The sequence below is a fragment of the Arvicanthis niloticus genome, chromosome 6, assembly GCF_011762505.2.
Source record: "Arvicanthis niloticus isolate mArvNil1 chromosome 6, mArvNil1.pat.X, whole genome shotgun sequence".
NCBI classification, from domain to species: Eukaryota; Metazoa; Chordata; class Mammalia; order Rodentia; family Muridae; genus Arvicanthis; species Arvicanthis niloticus.
In genome coordinates this window covers 103,102,157-103,122,691 of record NC_047663.1, presented here as the reverse complement: position 1 = coordinate 103,122,691, position 20,535 = coordinate 103,102,157, and the positions used below count along the sequence as shown (strand labels likewise).

Here is a 20,535-nt window from a genome sequence, read left to right as displayed (position 1 = left end):
GGTTCTGAGTCAGATCTTTCTTTGTATTTGAGAGATCCTGATTATCAAAACCAAAATACATTGGACCGGGTAATTTTTGAGTAATAAAAAAATATGTTGCTTACACAAATGTAGATGTTCTAACATGAGGTCAGGATATTAGTAGAGTCAATGTCTGGTAAAGCCCTTAATGGTACTAGCTATGTGTTCTTACATGGGAACAGGGGAAGAGTCCCTTCACCCTTTCTTTATAAGCATGTTCACAAATCCCTTTTAGTGTTAGGCATCTATTCAGTGGCAAACACCATAAAGCACTTTATGTTGTCTCATATGATGCCCACATTTCACTAGAACACAGACTTCAGAGATAGAACACATTTCAAGTGGGGTTTCTAGAGAAGCTTTACAACATCTAATACTCAGTGAATATCTGCTCTGAATATCATATCCTGTTGGATTGACACGGTATAGTAATAGTAATGGTACCCATCCTCATGAGGTGGCATGCCTTGTGCCTTTACTTGCTAGCCCTACATGTAAAAGAATGAAAACTATTTGCAGATGTCAAGTTGTCAAAATTAGGACTCACACTTCGTAATCACGAAGTTACAGATGCTTTGCCTGAGGTACTTATTTGCATATTACAAAAACCCTCATGAAATTTGCTAATATATTATGTCAGTCTAGTAAAGTTATAGATTATTTTGTTATTATTTTCAGAGTCAACGGTTGCAAGAAAGTTTGAAGAAAGTGGACCACATCAAAGTCTTGGTATAGTATATAATTTTTTCTACCTTTGAAATAAGTTTTTTAGCTTCAGCAAGAAAATGGTTTTCCTCAGTAGTTTTCTTGAGTTGTGATGGTTCCAGTAAACAACAGTCTTTAAGAGGAATCACACATGTATTTATACAGTTATACAGTTAGCCTGAAATGAAAAAATATGAACTAAACGATGTTTAAATTTTAAATTCCTATAATTCTATTAAAATCTAAAATTACACAAAGATCTTATGTAAACTCCTACCTGCACCTTCCCAAGGGCACCCATCATTGGAGATGACTGTCTCAGAACACTCTGGGATACTTTCTGAACCCTGCTCAAAGTAGGATGAGAAGGAAAAAGCAGATGCCCCAAGTCTTGTCTTCTGGGATCTTTCTAAACTGAATCAGTCTTTGCTCCCTCAGGTGGTAAATGATGAGACGATAGGGACTTAACAGGACTAACAACTAAAAGTATCAGTCCAGGAGGGCAGCTTTTCACATTTAGAATTTCAGGAAATACATAGGTCATGTTTTTATATAAACGTGCTCACTGAGTGTCTCTTTGGCACTTCTGCAGAGAAGAGTGTAGCGCGCATTCTGCTGTTTTGTGGGTTCTTTTTCCTTCCACCCCCTAACAATAGATAGGAGAGAAAAAATAGGGGAGAGGAAAGAGCTCCCTGAATAAAGTCAGGGGGCCAAAAGGGGGGCAACTTATCAGTAGACTACTTCCTGCTGATTAGGGGTGTCGAGTTCCTTGGGGCAAGTTTGATCTTTATAAGCAGGATACCTAATTTTTATTCTTTTTTCCTTGCTCACAACTATTTAACAGACAGCTAACAACAGCAACCAATCAACACCTCCCTTCTTCCTACCTATTGGGCCCCTAGCATTTATATACCCTCTGAAAAGTCCTCAAATTCCAAATGTCACACAACAGCAGAAACTTATCTGCAGCTGGCAAAATCATGCTCTTTGCGCACAAGGCAAATCATAATCAACTTATGTGGACAGTCTGAAGCAGCCCCATATCCTCCATCTGTGATTAAAATAAAAACATATTCTTTAGCTAGCTGTGTTTTTTAAAGAAACCAAAATTTCCAAATTGTCACTACATTTTCTACTTTCTGTTTTAAGCCATTAATTATGCTGGGTGTAGTGGGAAATTATAAACAAAGACATTTTCAATGTCTTTAAAGTCTTCTCATTGTTTCTTTGTGTAACAACTACTTAACAAACAGCTACCAACAGCAACCAAGCAACAACCTACAATATTCCCTCTCCCCACAGCTATCAAGGTTCTAGCATTTATATACCCACTAAAAAGTCCCCAGAATCCCAAACATCACACAGTCTCAGAAACTTATCTGCAGCTGGCAAATTCACACTCCTACTAGAGCACAAGACAAATCATAGTCAGCTTCTGTGAATAGTCTTTAGTGGCTCCATATCCCACACCTGAGATTAAAATGAAAACCTATTCTGTGTTTTTCATTTCTGTGTTTTTCAAAGGAGCCAAAATTCCAGAATTGTCACTACAGCAGAGTTTAAGTTTGTCCTTGAGTTTATTTGAGGTTCAGATTAATGTAATCATTTTTGTTTAGAATATGGATAGGTTATTGGGTAGGAGGAGGGGGTTTGGGGAGCCAGATACACTGGAGGTATTGCATTCTGAAGCCAGTCAGCTGGCCCCATTCAGTTAAGAAGAAACTTGGAAGACAGGAGTGGGTCACTGGAGGAACAGAGGGGAGAATTCTGAGTCAGATTTTTTTTCTCTTAGCAATGCCACTGGGTGGCCCTGTGACACTGAATCACTTTCTTTTTTATATAAGATTTATTTATTTTTATGTGTATTGATGTTTTGCCTGTATGTATGCCTGTGTACCACATGTGTAGAGGTTGGAAGAAGGCAGTCGATTCCCTGGAACTGGAGTTACAGACAGTTGTGAGCCACCATATGGGTTCTGTAAATTGAACCCTGGACCTCTGGAAGAACAGCCAGTACTCTTAACCACTGAGCCATCTCTTTACCCCCTGAATTGTTTTCTTAACCTCTTGTTCTGTCATCTTAGCTATCAAAAGAAAATAGATTGTTGGAGAGAATTCAGAGTAGACTAAAATAAACTTGTTGTTGGGAATTGAGATAGTATAAGCCCAAGTCTTTTTCCTGTCCCTTGCTGAGCACACTCAGGCTCGCTCTCTCTTTATGTCCCCTCTTAACCCTGAGTTCTTTTGGATCTTTATAAGGCTATACAGAGCCCAGCCTCAAGCCTTCCTCCAAGGTCTTTTCAATGGCCACTTCCTTGAGTGGAGAATATACGATTGTAAACAACACAAGACACAGTAGCATGCCAGTCATTAACTATTACAGTGTTTGTGGGTTGCTTATAATTAATTATCAGTGAGGTACCACACAAAGTACCTCATACCTTTTCTACATTGTCTTGTTTAATCCTCACAACACTCTCTTCATTCCCTCTGTCCAGAAACACTCACTGCTCCCATTATGGATTATGAGCTTTCATTATGGATTATGAGCTTTCAGATCGTAGTTGAAATATCTCCTCTGCCTTTCCCTCAGCACTCTAAGGTCCCTCACACAAGATATATATCACTCAATTCCTTGTAATTTTTTTCTTCTTTATTTAACTTAACTTTTACCCAAGCAAGCTTGCTCACGATCTCTCTCTCTCTCTCTCTCTCTCTCTCTCTCTCTCTCTCTCTCTCTCTCAAACACAAACACACACGCATTTCTTTTTCTACAGGAGCTTCATAAAGGCTTTGTCTGCATTCTCCATGACATAGCCATTAAAATATAGGACCTCAACCATAAAAGGCAAGATCCATGATCACTCATGCTCCCTGACCATGAAGCTTAGCTTATGTTTATGGCAGTTACTACTACTGTTCGTGGAGACATTACAGTAGAGTCATGGAGACATTGCAGTAGAGTCATGGAGACATTGCAGTAGAGTCTTGGAGACATTACAGTAGAGTCATGGAGACATTGCAGCAGAGTCATGGAGACATTGCAGTAGAGTCTTAGAGACATTGCAGTAGAGTCATGGAGACATTGCAGTAGAGTCATGGAGACATTGCAGTAGAGTCATGGAGACATTGCAGTAGAGTCATGGAGACATTGCAGTAGAGTCTTGGAGACATTGCAGTAGAGTCATGGAGACATTACAGTAGAGTCATGGAGACATTGCAGTAGAGTCTTGGAGACATTACAGTAGAGTCATGGAGACATTGCAGCAGAGTCATGGAGACATTGCAGTAGAGTCTTAGAGACATTACAGTAGAGTCATGGAGACATTGCAGTAGAGTCATGGAGACATTGCAGTAGAGTCTTGGAGACATTACAGTAGAGTCATGGAGACATTGCAGCAGAGTCATGGAGACATTGCAGTAGAGTCTTAGAGACATTGCAGTAGAGTCATGGAGACATTGCAGTAGAGTCATGGAGACATTGCAGCAGAGTCATGGAGACATTGCAGTAGAGTCTTAGAGACATTGCAGTAGAGTCATGGAGACATTGCAGTAGAGTCATGGAGACATTGCAGTAGAGTCATGGAGACATTGCAGTAGAGTCATGGAGACATTGCAGTAGAGTCTTGGAGACATTGCAGTAGAGTCATGGAGACATTACAGTAGAGTCATGGAGACATTGCAGTAGAGTCTTAGAGACATTGCAGTAGAGTCTTAGAGACATTGCAGTAGAGTCATGGAGACATTGCAGTAGAGTCATGGAGACATTGCAGTAGAGTCTTGGAGACATTGCAGTAGAGTCATGGAGACATTGCAGTAGAGTCATGGAGACATTGCAGTAGAGTCTTAGAGACATTGCAGTAGAGTCTTAGAGACATTGCAGTAGAGTCATGGAGACATTGCAGTAGAGTCATGGAGACATTGCAGTAGAGTCATGGAGACATTGCAGTAGAGTCTTAGAGACATTGCAGTAGAGTCTTAGAGACATTGCAGTAGAGTCATGGAGACATTGCAGTAGAGTCATGGAGACATTGCAGTAGAGTCATGGAGACATTGCAGTAGAGTCTTGGAGACATTGCAGTAGAGTCTTGGAGACATTGCAGTAGAGTCTTGGAGACATTGCAGTAGAGTCATGGAGACATTGCAGTAGAGTCATGGAGACATTGCAGTAGAGTCATGGAGACATTGCAGTAGAGTCATGGAGACATTGCAGTAGAGTCTTGGAGACATTGCAGTAGAGTCTTAGAGACATTGCAGTAGAGTCTTGGAGACATTGCAGTAGAGTCATGGAGACATTGCAGTAGAGTCATGGAGACATTGCAGTAGAGTCTTGGAGACATTGCAGCAGAGTCATGGAGACATTACAGCAGAGTCATGGAGACATTGCAGTAGAGTCTTGGAGACATTGCAGTAGAGTCTTGGAGACATTGCAGTAGAGTCATGGAGACATTGCAGTAGAGTCATGGAGACATTGCAGTAGAGTCTTGGAGACATTGCAGTAGAGTCTTGGAGACATTGCAGTAGAGTCTTAGAGACATTGCAGTAGAGTCTTGGAGACATTGCAGTAGAGTCTTAGAGACATTGCAGTAGAGTCTTAGAGACATTGCAGTAGAGTCATGGAGACATTGCAGTAGAGTCATGGAGACATTGCAGTAGAGTCATGGAGACATTGCAGTAGAGTCATGGAGACATTGCAGTAGAGTCATGGAGACATTGCAGTAGAGTCATGGAGACATTGCAGTAGAGTCATGGAGACATTGCAGTAGAGTCATGGAGACATTGCAGTAGAGTCTTGGAGACATTGCAGTAGAGTCTTGGAGACATTACAGTAGACTCATGGAGACATTGCAGTAGAGTCATGGAGACATTACAGTAGAGTCATGGAGACATTGCAGTAGAGTCATGGAGACATTGCAGTAGAGTCATGGAGACATTGCAGTAGAGTCATGGAGACATTGCAGTAGAGTCATGGAGACATTGCAGTAGAGTCATGGAGACATTGCAGTAGAGTCTTGGAGACATTGCAGTAGAGTCATGGAGACATTGCAGTAGAGTCATGGAGACATTGCAGTAGAGTCTTAGAGACATTGCAGTAGAGTCTTAGAGACATTGCAGTAGAGTCTTAGAGACATTGCAGTAGAGTCATGGAGACATTGCAGTAGAGTCATGGAGACATTGCAGTAGAGTCATGGAGACATTGCAGTAGAGTCATGAGAGACATTGCAGTAGAGTCATTAGAGACATTGCAGTAGAGTCATGGAGACATTGCAGTAGAGTCATGGAGACATTGCAGTAGAGTCATGGAGACATTGCAGTAGAGTCATTGGAGACATTGCAGTAGAGTCATTAGAGACATTGCAGTAGAGTCTTGGAGACATTGCAGTAGAGTCATGGAGACATTGCAGTAGAGTCATGGAGACATTGCAGTAGAGTCATGGAGACATTGCAGTAGAGTCATGGAGACATTGCAGTAGAGTCTTGGAGACATTGCAGTAGAGTCTTAGAGACATTGCAGTAGAGTCTTGGAGACATTGCAGTAGAGTCATGGAGACATTGCAGTAGAGTCATGGAGACATTGCAGTAGAGTCATGGAGACATTGCAGTAGAGTCATGGAGACATTGCAGTAGAGTCATGGAGACATTGCAGTAGAGTCTTGGAGACATTGCAGTAGAGTCTTGGAGACATTACAGTAGACTCATGGAGACATTGCAGTAGAGTCATGGAGACATTACAGTAGAGTCATGGAGACATTGCAGTAGAGTCATGGAGACATTGCAGTAGAGTCATGGAGACATTGCAGTAGAGTCATGGAGACATTACAGTAGAGTCATGGAGACATTGCAGTAGAGTCATGGAGACATTGCAGTAGAGTCATGGAGACATTGCAGTAGAGTCTTGGAGACATTACAGTAGAGTCATGGAGACATTGCAGTAGAGTCATGGAGACATTGCAGCAGAGTCATGGAGACATTGCAGCAGAGTCATGGAGACATTACAGCAGAGTCATGGAGACATTGCAGCAGAGTCATGGAGACATTGCAGCAGAGTCATGGAGACATTGCAGCAGAGTCATGGAGACATTGCAGCAGAGTCATGGAGACATTGCAGTAGAGTCATGGAGACATTGCAGCAGAGTCATGGAGACATTGCAGCAGAGTCATGGAGACATTGCAGCAGAGTCATGGAGACATTGCAGTAGAGTCATGGAGACATTGCAGCAGAGTCTTGGAGACATTACAGTAGAGTCATGGAGACATTGCAGTAGAGTCTTGGAGACATTACAGTAGAGTCATGGAGACATTACAGTAGAGTCATGGAGACATTACAGTAGACTCATGGAGACATTACAGTAGAGTCATGGAGACATTGCAGTAGACTCATGGAGACATTGCAGTAGAGTCATGGAGACATTGCAGTAGAGTCATGGAGACATTGCAGTAGAGTCATGGAGACATTGCAGTAGAGTCTTGGAGACATTACAGTAGAGTCATGGAGACATTACAGTAGAGTCATGGAGACATTGCAGTAGACTCATGGAGACATTACAGTAGAGTCATGGAGACATTGCAGTAGACTCATGGAGACATTGCAGTAGAGTCTTGGAGACATTACAGTAGACTCATGGAGACATTACAGTAGACTCATGGAGACATTACAGTAGAGTCATGGAGACATTGCAGTAGACTCATGGAGACATTACAGTAGAGTCATGGAGACATTGCAGTAGACTCATGGAGACATTGCAGTAGAGTCATGGAGACATTACAGTAGAGTCATGGAGACATTGCAGTAGAGTCATGGAGACATTGCAGTAGAGTCATGGAGACATTGCAGTAGACTCATGGAGACATTGCAGTAGAGTCATGGAGACATTGCAGTAGAGTCATGGAGACATTGCAGTAGAGTCATGGAGACATTGCAGTAGAGTCATGGAGACATTGCAGTAGAGTCTTAGAGACATTGCAGTAGAGTCATGGAGACATTGCAGTAGAGTCATGGAGACATTGCAGCAGAGTCATGGAGACGTTGCAGCAGAGTCATGGAGACATTACAGTAGACTCATGGAGACATTGCAGTAGACTCATGGAGACATTGCAGCAGAGTCATGGAGACATTACAGTAGACTCATGGAGACATTGCAGTAGAGTCATGGAGACATTGCAGCAGAGTCATGGAGACATTGCAGTAGAGTCATGGAGACATTGCAGTAGAGTCTTGGAGACATTGCAGTAGAGTCATGGAGACATTGCAGTAGAGTCATGGAGACATTACAGCAGAGTCATGGAGACATTGCAGCAGAGTCATGGAGACGTTGCAGTAGAGTCATGGAGACGTTGCAGTAGAGTCATGGAGACATTGCAGCAGAGTCATGGAGACATTGCAGCAGAGTCATGGAGACATTGCAGCAGAGTCATGGAGACATTACAGCAGAGTCATGGAGACATTGCAGCAGAGTCATGGAGACATTGCAGTAGAGTCATGGAGACATTGCAGTAGAGTCTTAGAGACATTGCAGTAGAGTCATGGAGACATTACAGCAGAGTCATGGAGACATTGCAGCAGAGTCATGGAGACGTTGCAGTAGAGTCATGGAGACGTTGCAGTAGAGTCATGGAGACATTGCAGCACAGTCATGGAGACATTGCAGCAGAGTCATGGAGACATTGCAGCAGAGTCATGGAGACATTGCAGTAGAGTCTTGGAGACATTGCAGTAGAGTCATGGAGACATTGCAGTAGAGTCATGGAGACATTGCAGTAGAGTCATGGAGACATTGCAGTAGAGTCTTGGAGACATTACAGTAGAGTCATGGAGACATTGCAGTAGAGTCATGGAGACATTACAGTAGACTCATGGAGACATTACAGTAGAGTCATGGAGACATTGCAGTAGAGTCATGGAGACATTGCAGTAGAGTCATGGAGACATTGCAGTAGACTCATGGAGACATTACAGTAGACTCATGGAGACATTGCAGTAGACTCATGGAGACATTACAGTAGAGTCATGGAGACATTGCAGTAGACTCATGGAGACATTGCAGTAGAGTCATGGAGACATTACAGTAGAGTCATGGAGACATTGCAGTAGACTCATGGAGACATTACAGTAGAGTCATGGAGACATTGCAGTAGACTCATGGAGACATTACAGTAGAGTCATGGAGACATTACAGTAGACTCATGGAGACATTACAGTAGAGTCATGGAGACATTGCAGTAGACTCATGGAGACATTACAGTAGAGTCATGGAGACATTGCAGTAGACTCATGGAGACATTGCAGTAGAGTCATGGAGACATTACAGTAGAGTCATGGAGACATTGCAGTAGAGTCATGGAGACATTGCAGTAGACTCATGGAGACATTACAGTAGAGTCATGGAGACATTGCAGTAGACTCATGGAGACATTGCAGTAGAGTCATGGAGACATTGCAGTAGACTCATGGAGACATTGCAGTAGAGTCATGGAGACATTGCAGTAGAGTCATGGAGACATTGCAGCAGAGTCATGGAGACGTTGCAGCAGAGTCATGGAGACATTACAGTAGACTCATGGAGACATTGCAGTAGAGTCATGGAGACATTGCAGCAGAGTCATGGAGACATTGCAGTAGAGTCATGGAGACATTGCAGTAGAGTCATGGAGACATTGCAGTAGAGTCTTGGAGACATTGCAGTAGAGTCTTAGAGACATTACAGTAGAGTCATGGAGACATTGCAGTAGAGTCTTGGAGACATTGCAGTAGAGTCTTAGAGACATTACAGTAGAGTCATGGAGACATTGCAGTAGAGTCATGGAGACATTGCAGCAGAGTCATGGAGACGTTGCAGTAGAGTCATGGAGACGTTGCAGTAGAGTCATGGAGACATTGCAGCAGAGTCATGGAGACATTGCAGCAGAGTCATGGAGACATTGCAGTAGAGTCATGGAGACATTGCAGCAGAGTCATGGAGACATTGCAGTAGAGTCATGGAGACATTGCAGTAGAGTCATGGAGACATTGCAGTAGAGTCATGGAGACATTACAGCAGAGTCATGGAGACATTACAGTAGAGCTGAGAAGATCAGAGCAGCACAGGAGGAGGGGGAAGTATTACCAGGAGAGTTTTACAGAGACAGATAGAAGAGAGAACAGGCTAGACATAGGTAAAGACAGAAGCAGGACAATGAGAAGGAGCCAGAAGATTACAAAAGATTGCTAGAGTTAGCTTGAGGCCAAGGAGAGCAATTCAGAGGCCAAGAGAAAAGCCAGATTGAATAAATCACCCAGGAGAGAAGTTTGAGCCACAACAGCTGAGTTGAACCAGCCAGCTAGAGTTCAGAGAACAACAAAGGGTGAGCTTATTCAGCAAGTCTCACAGGCTGAAATCATTCTAGGCCTAGGTTAGCAGATGGAGGCAGTAAACCTCAGAGATCAATTATCAAGCAAATAACGGTTACTTACAGGTTTTGGATATTAGCCCGCCATCAGACATGGAGTTGCTCAAACACTTTCCCACTCTGTAGGCTGCTGTTTCGTTGTATTGTTCCTGTGCCTTACAGAAGCTTTTCAGTTTCATGAAGTCCCGTTTATCAGTTGTAGAGCTTAGTGCCTGTGCTGTGGTATTCTGTTCAGGAAGTTGTCTCCTGCACCACTGTGTTCAAGGCTATTCCCTACTTTCTCTTCTGTCAGGTTCAGTGTATCTGGTTTTGTTTTTTAATTTCTTTTTAATCACTGTCTTTTCCCCCCTTTTTTTATTGGATATTTTCTTTATTTATGTTTCAGATGTTATCCCCTTTCCCAGTTTCCCCCTTCCCCAAAACCTCTCATCACCCTTCCCCCTGCTTCTATGGGGATGTTCCACTCATCTACCCTCTCCAGACTCCCTGCCCTCAAATTCCCCTACAGTGGGGCATTGAGCCTTCACAGGACCAAGGGCTTCTCCTCCCATTGATGCCTGACAAGGCCATCCTCTACTACATATGCAGCTGGAGCCATGGGTCCCTCCATGTGTATGCCTTGGTTGGTGACTTAATCCCTGGGAGCTCTGGGGATCTGGTTGGTTAATGTTATTGCTCTTCCTATGGAGTTGCAAACCACTTCAGCTCCTTCAGTCTTTTCTCTAACTCCTCTATTGGGGACCCCATGCTCAGTCCAGTGGTTGGTTGTGAGCATCCGCCTCTGTATTAGTCAGGCTCTGGCAGAGACTCTCGGGAGACAGCTATATCAGGCTCCTGTCATCATGCACTTCCTGGCATCCACAATAGTGTATAGGTTTAGAGACTGTATATGGAATGGATGCCCAGGTGGGACAGTCTTTGTCCACACTTTGTCTCCGTATTTGCTCCCATGAGTATTTTGTTCCCCTTTCTAAGAAAGACCAAAGCATCCACACTTTGGTCTTCCTTCTTCTTGAGCTTCATGTGGTCTGAGTTGTATCTTGGGCATTCCCAGCTTTTGGGCTAATATCCGCTTATCAATGAGTGCATACTATGTGTGTTCTTTTGTGATTGGGTTACCTCAATAAGGATGATATTTTCTAGTTCCATTCATTTGTCTAAGAATTTCATGAAGTCATTGTTTTTAATAGCTGATTTGTACTCCATTGTGTAAATGTGCCACATTTTCTGTATCCATTCCTCTGTTGAAGGACATCTGGGTTCTTTCCAGCTTCTGGCTATTATAAATAAGGCTGCTATGAACAGAATCTGGTTTTATGTTGATGTCCTTAGTTCACTTGGTCTTGAGGTTTTTGCAGGGTGTTAGATATGGATTTATTTAAATTCTTTGACATGTAGACATCCAATTAGACAGACACCATTTGTTGAAGATGCTTTCTCTTTTCCATTGTATATTTTTGGCTTCTTTATTTAAAAACCATGTGTCCCTAGGCATGTGGCTTCACATCTGTGTCTTCCATTCAATTCCACTGATCAACCTGTCTGTTTTTATGTCAAAACCATGCAGTTTTTATTACTACTGCTCTGTAGTACAGCTTGAAATCAGGGATGGTGATACCTCCGGAAGTTCTTTTATTTTACAGAATTCTTTTATGTATCTTGAGGTTTTTTTTGGCTTGTTTTTCCATATGAAGTTGAGTATTGTTCCTTAAAGGTCTGTAATGCACTGTATTGGAATTTTGATGAGGATTGCATTGAATATGTAGATTGCTTTTGGTAGGATGGCCATTTTCACTGTTAATCCTACTGATCTATGAACATGGGAGATCTTTTCATTTTCTGATAATCTTCTTCAATTTTTTTCTTCAAAGAAAGAAGTTACTGTCATGCAGGTCTTTTACTTGCTTGGCTAGAGTTGCCCCAAGATATTTTATATTACTTATGGCTACTGTGAGGAATGTTGTTTCCCTGATTTCTTCCCCAGCCCATTTTTCTTTTTATATAGGAGAGCTACTGAATTTTTTTTTTTTTTTAGTTTTAGTTAATGTTGGATCCAGCCACTTCAATGAAGTTGTTTATCAGATGTACATTTTCCCTGGTAAAATTTTTGGGGTCGTTTACATATCACATTGCTTATATTATCATATCATCTGTGAATAGCAATACTTTGATTTCTTCCTTTCCAATAGGTATCCCCTTGATCTCCCTTAATTGTTTTTATTGAACTTCTAGAGCTTCAAGTTCTATATTGAATAAATGGGAAGAGAGTGGGCAGCCTTGTGTTGTTCTTAATTTTAGAAGAATTGCTCTGAGTTGCTTTACATTTAATTTGATGTTAACTATAGGTTTGCTGTAAATTGCCTTTCTTATGTTTATTAGGTCTCTTGTATTCCCTAATCTCTCCAAGACATTTATCATGAAGGGGTATTAGATTTTGTTAAAGGCTTTTTTCAGCATCTACTGAGATGACCAGGTTTTTTTTTTTTTCTTTCAGTTTGTTTTTGTGGTGGATTACATTGACTGATTTTTTTATATACTGAACCATCCCTATGTCTCTGGAATAAATGTGTTCATGGATTTAGCTTTCGAGCTTTTTGGTTTGGTTTGGTTTTTGGTTTTTGGTTTTTGATTTTTGGTTTTTGGTTTTTGGTTTTCCGAGACAGGGTTTCTCTGTGTAGCCCTGGCTGTCCTAGAACTCACTCTGTAGATAGACCAGGCTGGCCTCGAACTCAGAAATCTGCCTCTGCCTCCCAAGTGCTGGGATCAAAGGCATGCCCCACCACTGCCCAGGACTTTCAAGCATTTTATTGAGTACTTTTGCATCAATGTTCATGAAGGAAATTGGTCTGTAATTCTTTTTCTGATGAATCTTTGTACAGTTTGAGTATCAGGGTGACTGTAGCCTCATAAAGTGAGTTTTGCAGTGTTCCTTCTTTTTCTGTTTTGTGGAATAATTTGAGGAGTATTGATATTAGCTCTTCTTTGAAAGTCTAGTAAAATCCTGCCCTAAACCTGTCTGGCCCTACGCTCTTTTTGGTTGAAAGACTTTTAATGACTGTTTCCTTAGGGGCTGTAGGTCTATTTAAATTGTTTCTCTGATCTTGATTTAACTTTGATAAATCATATATATCAAGAAAATTGTCCATTTCTTTTAGATTTTCCAATTTTGTGGAACATATGTTTTTTAAGTATGACCTAATCATTCTTTGGCTTTCTTGTTATATCCCCATTTTCATTTCTGAGTTTGTTAATTGATATTCTCTCTGACTTTAGTTGATTTGGATAAGGGTTTGTCTAGTTGATTTTTCTCAAATAACTAACTCTTTGTTTCTATTTTATTGATATCAGCCCTAAGTTAGTTATTTCTTATTGTCCGCTCCTCTTGGTTTTATTTGCTTTTTTTTTTTTTTTTTTTTTTCCATGTACACTTCTTTTCTTTTGGCTTTGCTGGTGTGAGATTATTTCCTGTTTCGTGGCTTGTAGTTAACCTCCTTGTATTGGTGTTTTCCTTCTTGTACCTTCTGTAGGGCTGGATTCAACTTTGTCATGGAATATCTTGTTTTCTTCATCTATATGTATGGTGATTGGGTGATTGAAAGTTTTGCTGGAGATTAATCTGGGCTGGCCCCTGTGTTCTCTTAGAGTCTGCAAGACATGTCCAGATGCTTCTGTTCTGTGACCTTTTTAGTTCCTCCTTGCTTGTGGAACTTACCCCATTCTGCTTAACCAATAAATCCTTATTCCCTTTAAAGACATTAATAATTTTGTTTATATGAAAGTTAGAGATGGCAGATATAAAAGCATTATAAGTACCAGCTCAACAAATAATTAGCAAATTTAAATATATCTCTTGCCTGATCAGAATATCATCCACATATCTCCTTAAAGTATTAGTAGAGCAAAGCCTGGTGGTACACACCTTTAATCTCAGCAGTTGAGAGACAAAAGCAGGAAGATTTCTCTTAAGTTCAAGACCAACTTGGTTTACATATTGAGTTCCAGGCCAGCTACACAGTGAAACCTTATCTCTCAAAACAATAACCTAAAAAAATGGAAAAATTGATGGGCCCATTTCTTCCTGTGTGTGCGTAGGAACTTACTTGTTGTGGTTTTACTAATGAGTTTATTAGTCACAGCATAATTTGATACATAGGATTCAAAACTTCAGTGATAGATTACAACTGTTAAATGCTGAAAGAAAGCATCTCCAGAGCTGCTTCCAACAAAAGAGCCTGCCACAGATCACTGCTTTGTTTATGGTAAAGTGTTGGGGTGGTTGGCTGGATGTGGAGAGGGAAGTATATCATGTCACAGTAATGCAATTAGCATTGTCATCAATTAAGAATACATTAAGCCACTTGTATGACAATACACTGGTATGTTTTAAGCTGCCAATATGAGCATTGCCAGAAGAACTTGAGTTATTTATAAAAGATAATGAAAGATTTTTTTAAAATCCTTGAATATAAAAAGTTCTTGATTTAGGCTAAAGAAATGACTCTGCAGTTAGGAACAGTTGCTGTTCTTGCAGAAGACCCAGGTTTGGTTCTCAGCACCTACATAATTGCTCACACTAGTCTGTAACTCTGTTTCCAGGGTATCCAATATCCTTTTCTGGCCTCTGTGGGTACCAGGCACACATTAGTTGACTTGTACACTTTTTTTTTTTTTTTTTGAAGTTGCTCATTTACATGACTTCATAGGGTTTGTTGGGTCGAGAGTGAGGGACCATCATTTTCATTGGATACATCAGCCCAGTTACAGCCTTTGAGCCTTTTGACATTTGTGTACAAACAGCATTTCTGCCTATTTCTTTCCAAAGATACTGTCTTATCCTGCTGATGTTTGGCCCTGTCTTCAGTGTTGTGACAGCACATTTCTCTTTTTGCAGGTGGAAGATGAGCTCAGTTCTCCAGTAGTGGTGTTCAGATTTTTCCAGGAATTACCAGCCTCAGGTAGGTGATTAAAAAAATTTTTTTTGTGTGCCAGGCGTGGTGGCATAGGCCTTTTAATCTCAGCACTAGAGAGACAGAGGCAGGCAGATCTCTATGAGCTGGGAGACCAGCCTGATCTACAGAGTGAGTTCCAGGACAGCCAGGGCTACACAGAGAAACCCTGTCTCAAAAAATCAAAATGTGTGTGGGGTGTGTGTGTGTGTGTGTGTTTTCATGGCTTTAAATTTAATATGTAAAATTAAATTCTATATGTTGTTATGCTAAAATCTTTAGTCATAGAAAAGTATAACAGTTTCCACAAGCATGCTAGTGACTAAATCAAGCATTCCAAAATGCTACCACATAGCCTGTACTGAGCCAGCTAAAGGACAGTGCTTAGAAAGAGTTGTTAACTTACAGCATTTGCTTTGTTCTCAAAATCCCTTGAAGGAGAGTGACTGTAAATATTTACTGTTTAAAAAACTGTAAATTGTATTTCTAGGCATGTTTTTAGAAGTCACATGAGGAAGAAACGGTGTGACATCAAACCTCTTATTCCCCTGCTAGCTTTCAGCCGCTAAGATGCTTCTCATTATTGTGATGTAGGAAGATAGATCCAAGAGTCAGTCAGTCATTCTGTCTGTCTGTCTCCCCTTCTTCCTCTCACTCTCTCTCCTCCCCTACCCAACCTTCTTGTTCTGCCTAGCCTGGAAGTTGGGTTATAAACTTAGGTTAGCCTCAAACTCAAAATGATTAACCTGCCTGTGCCTCCTGAATGCTGGGCTTAAGAATCTGTTTTAGCCTGGTGAAGTGGCACACTCTTACAATCTCAGTACTAGAAAGCCAGAGGCAGAGAATTTCTGAGTTTGAGATCCAGTTCTACAACAGCCAAGGCTACACAGAGAAACCCTGTCAAAAGAAAAAAAAAAAAAAAAAACCCTCTGTTTTTAAAAAATGGACCATGCTGGGGAATATAGCGATTTCTAGCAGATGGCACTAGGTTTTAATCCTCAATACTGCAGAGGAAAAAAAAAAGACAAAAAAAAAAGTGACCAGCATGCCACCAGCCTAGTCCAAGACACATTAGATTTCATCTAGATGACACTGACTTTCCCACATTGCACACAGTTCCCTCCAAGACACTCTGCATGGCAATGAGTGACCATTACCAGTCCTATCAGCCTGCTCATAGCCATCAGCATCCAGGGGTCCAGACTGTACACACAAGACTCTGCCTGTGGGATCTGCCTCCTTCGTGACCCCTGATTCCTCTGGTCATTGTGCCTTAGTCACACTGGTCCTTTTCTTGTTCCTAGAACACACTACTCTTCCCTTTGTGGCACTGCTGCTTCAAATACATGTCTCTTCATTCCTTTTCTTTGTCTTTTTTCTTTGTTTGAAACAGGATCTCATTCTGTAGGCCAGGCTGGCTTTAACTTGTAGCAGTCCTTCTGCTTCAGACTCCCTGTACTGCTTTTATTTCTGTCCCCACTAAATGCTCACCTTCCTGTCTGCATGGGCTCCATGCAGAGCCCTCCCACTTTTCAATGCTTTAGCTTGATACATAGTGGGCCTTATTTTCTTTATGCTGTATTTGCATTTCTTTGATTTCCTTTTGAAATTCCTTAAAAGGGAAACTATTTTAGTCTTTTTTTTTTTTTTTTTTTTTTTTTTAGACAGGATTTCTTTGTGTAGCCCTGGCTGTCCTGGAACTCACTCTGTAGACCAGGCTGACCTCAAACTCAAAAATCCACCTGCCTCTGCCTCCCAAATGCTGGGATTAAAGGCGTGAGCCACCACTGCCTGGTGGGAACTATTTTAAAGATATAATCCTCTCCTGGGACCTAGGCTGGCCTTGAACTTATAACAGCCCTTTGGCCTGAGCTTTACCAAAGGCTGAGATTTTATAGGTGTGCACCACCAGGCTAGTGTTGAAAGCAGTTTTTTTAAAAAGGAAGGAAGGGAGGGAGGGAGGGAGGGAGGGAGGGAGGGAGGGAGGGAGGGAGGAAAGGAGGAAAGAAGAGAAAAGAAAATTAAGAATCTTATGGGTATTGGTGGTGCATGCCTTTAAACTCAGCACTTAGGAGGCCGAGGAAGGCAGATCTCTGAGTTCAAGGCCAGCCTGATCTATAGAGAAAATTCCAGAACGGCTACATAAGAGAGACCCTGTCTTGAACAACAACAATCCTATTATAGAAATGCATTGAGAAGTTACTTAATTTGTCAGAAAAGTATTGGACATTAACCTCTCAGACCTTTTGATTTCATTACTATATGATGCTGTTGATGGGCTGAGTTGTAATGTTTATTGTAGCTTTGTTTCTGGGAGTGAATCCCTTCTGTGTTTGGCCTCAGATCCAGCGTTTAAAGCTGTCCCTGTATCCAACATAGCACCTGCAGCAGTTGGCCGGGAGAGACACTCCTGTGATGTGCTGAACCGCTGGGTAAAGATGGCTGCTGTCTACTTTTTCTTCTTTACATCTGGAACAGTGTCACCTGGCCTCATACCTGCTATAACATGGTCATGTGTGGTTGGTTAGTCATACCCACAGGAGGGAACTTCATGCAAAGACACCAGGCTTCTCCTGTTCTGAATCTATCACCACCTCAGACACGGTTACCTCTGGCATGCCACTCACTTTGCTTCTGTGACCATTTCCTAGTTGCTATGTAAAACAATAAAATACATGTACGGCCTGGCCCACAGTACCTCTGCTCTGGGTAACGAGAGAGCGGCTAAAGCTGGGTGTGGTGGTGCGCACCTCTCATCCCAGCATTCGGGAGGCAGAGGCAGGTGGATCTCTAGGAGTTTGAGGCCAACCTAGTCTATATAGTCCCAGAACAGCCAAAGCTACATGGTAAGACCCTGTGTCAAAAACAGAAGAGTGCATCAGAAGGAACAGGTGTTCCCTGAGCACCTGTGGCAGACAGGCAAAGTAGGCCAGCATTCTACTCCAACAGCTTTTTGGACACTGAAGTGTAGTACCTCTAGTCAAATGTTAGGAGGATATGGATCATTTTTATTTCATATTTTTGAGTTAACTGTATTACATGTTTTTTAAAGTAAATTTGTGTTTAGAAAAAAATATATAAAATGAACTGTTAATGGGTAGGCGGGGTGGGGGTAGGTGGGAGGTACTTGTTCCCATCACAGAAAACAAAAAACAAAAACAAAAAAATGCTATTAAGTATTGAAAAATACCCTGAAGAATAAGGGGAACCAGCTCCAGGAGCCATTTTAGTCTGGGATGAGGTGGATGGTGAAGATATTTAAGTCCCTGTTATAGGAGTGTTCTCTGTCCTTTTCCCTGCAGTTGGGAGAACAGTTGAAACAGTTGGTACCTCAGTGTGGCCTCACTGTCATGGACCTGGAGGTAGATGGCACGTGTGTTCGGTTCAGCCCTTTGATGACAGCAGAAGGTAAGGCAATTGCAGCTCAGCCCTCAAAGAGTTCTGTCACACCTGCTGATGGCCAGTTGGATGAGTCTCCCTTACAATAATTCTGCTCTCCTGGAATTTGCAGCATCTCTCTTTGAAAGAGATTTTCTTTTTTGATTTTTGAAGAGAGTGTTTCTCTGTTTAATAGTCCTGGCTATCCTAAAACTCTATAGTCCTCAAACTCACAGAGATCTAACTGCCTCTGCCTCCTCAGTCCTGGGACTAAGGGCATGTGCCACAACTTCAGGCTAAAGAAGCTTTTCTTTTAAAGCTAAATTTAAGTTTTAGCATAACTTCTTATTAATAGAGTGAGACATCTGGAGCCATTGGATTCCTGTGTTTTGATATCATGTGATTGTAGGCTTTCTATTCTGGTTACTTCTCATGTCCAGGTGCACATCTGAATAACCTGTGGAGCTTTAAAACCTTTCAGCACTCATAGACTGTGGCAACATGCACAGACCTACACAGAGTCAAGCCAAACAGGGTCCCCAGCACTGACAGTAGAAGTAGACACAGGTGACCCTGCCCCCAACAAAGAACCTGTCCCCAATTAGATACCTGCTAGCAAAGAGGAAGTCAGCATCCTCACCTGCCAGGAGTAGTTGGCCAACACAAAACAAACTCAATGGTATTTTGTCAACTTTCGTTCCTTTGTTTCAGCTCTTCCTCCTCTTACTGGTCTTTTGTTGGTTTTGATTCTGGGGGGCTTGGGGGGGTGGAGGATGTGATGCGTTTCTTGTTTATTTCTTGGGTTTTTTTGTTTGTTTGTTTGTTTGTTTTGTTTTTTTGTTTTGTTTTTTTGTTTTTTTTTTCTCTTGTTTTGTTTTATTTTGAAAGAGAGACCATAAAGTCATGTGGGTAGGGAGTTGAGAGGATCTGGGAGAATTGGGAAAGAGGAAAACATGATCATAAACTTTTCAATAGAAAAAGAGCCCTTTCCCCACAAAAACCAAACCACCCAGCTGGGCTACTTCCAGACCTTTAATACTGTGTGTCTGGAATGGAGTCCAGGCATGCTTTTATTCTTGTTTTTCCCTAATTGCATTTTTAGTAGTAGATATTTAATACTATATATTTAAGGTATGTAATATAGTTTAATATACACAGTCCTGTATAAGACAAATTATGGGGATGGGGCAGTCCCCTGTGTGCCACCCTCCAGGATTCTCTATGTGGTCAACCCTCCAGAAAGTTCCCTTGGGGAGTCTAATAGAGTAGGCACTGGTTTAGACATCGCAGAAAACAGTGCAGTTAAAGTCTGTGAAATGAAAACAGGACACGAGATGCACCCTTTTAGTCACTAATAAAATTACAACTAGACAGGAGAAATAAGCTCTTGTTCTGTTGCATGGTGAATGACCACAGGTTAACAGTAATGCACTAAAAAGCTACTAGAAGACATTGACTGTGTTCTCCACAAAGAAATGGTAAATATTTGAAGAAAAAGACAGGCTTTTCCCAGAACTGATCATTTTATTTTTAAATTTTTTATTTATTTGGGGATGCATATTCATGTAAATGGACATGTGTGTACATATGATGCTTGTATACCATATTACACATATGGAAATTAAAGGACTTTTTAGGTATCTTACCTTAATGTTAGTTCTAGGAATCAAACTCAGATATCATACATGTCAGCAAGTGTCTTTACCTAGTGTACCATTTCACAAATCCTTACTGTATTTCAGAGACAGAGTCTTGCTGTGTAACCCAGGCTGACCCTAAATACTTGATCCTCCTGCAACAGTCTTCTGAGTACTGGGATTGCAGGCATGAGCCTGCCTCCTTCCTTCCTTCCTTCCTTCCTTCCTTCCTTCCTTCCTTCCTTCCTTCCTTCCTTTCTCTGTTTCTTTCTTTCTTTTTGGTTTTTTGTTTAGTTTTGCTTTGTTCTTTTTTGAGACAGGTTTTCTCTGTGTTGCCCTCGCTGTCCTGGAACATGCTGTATAGACCAACTCAGAGATGTGCCTGCCTCTGCCTCCCAAGTGCCCGGCCACCACACCTTTCTTATATATCAGTTTTTAAAAGCTGAGGTTGGGGAGATAGT

General features: G+C 41.5%; 1 protein-coding gene across 2 annotated transcripts in view; it reads left to right on the top strand.

The window, feature by feature from the left end:
- The window catches only part of Pdxdc1 (pyridoxal dependent decarboxylase domain containing 1), a 74,302-nt gene that overhangs the window by 46,419 nt on the left and 7,348 nt on the right, over nt 1-20,535 (top strand). For both annotated transcript variants that reach the window (XM_034504496.2, XM_034504495.2), the window contains exons 13-16: nt 700-750; nt 15,005-15,068; nt 17,403-17,491; nt 18,362-18,467. In XM_034504496.2, the coding sequence (XP_034360387.1) occupies nt 700-750; nt 15,005-15,068; nt 17,403-17,491; nt 18,362-18,467 (310 nt within the window). The remainder of the gene's footprint in view (nt 1-699; nt 751-15,004; nt 15,069-17,402; nt 17,492-18,361; nt 18,468-20,535) is intronic.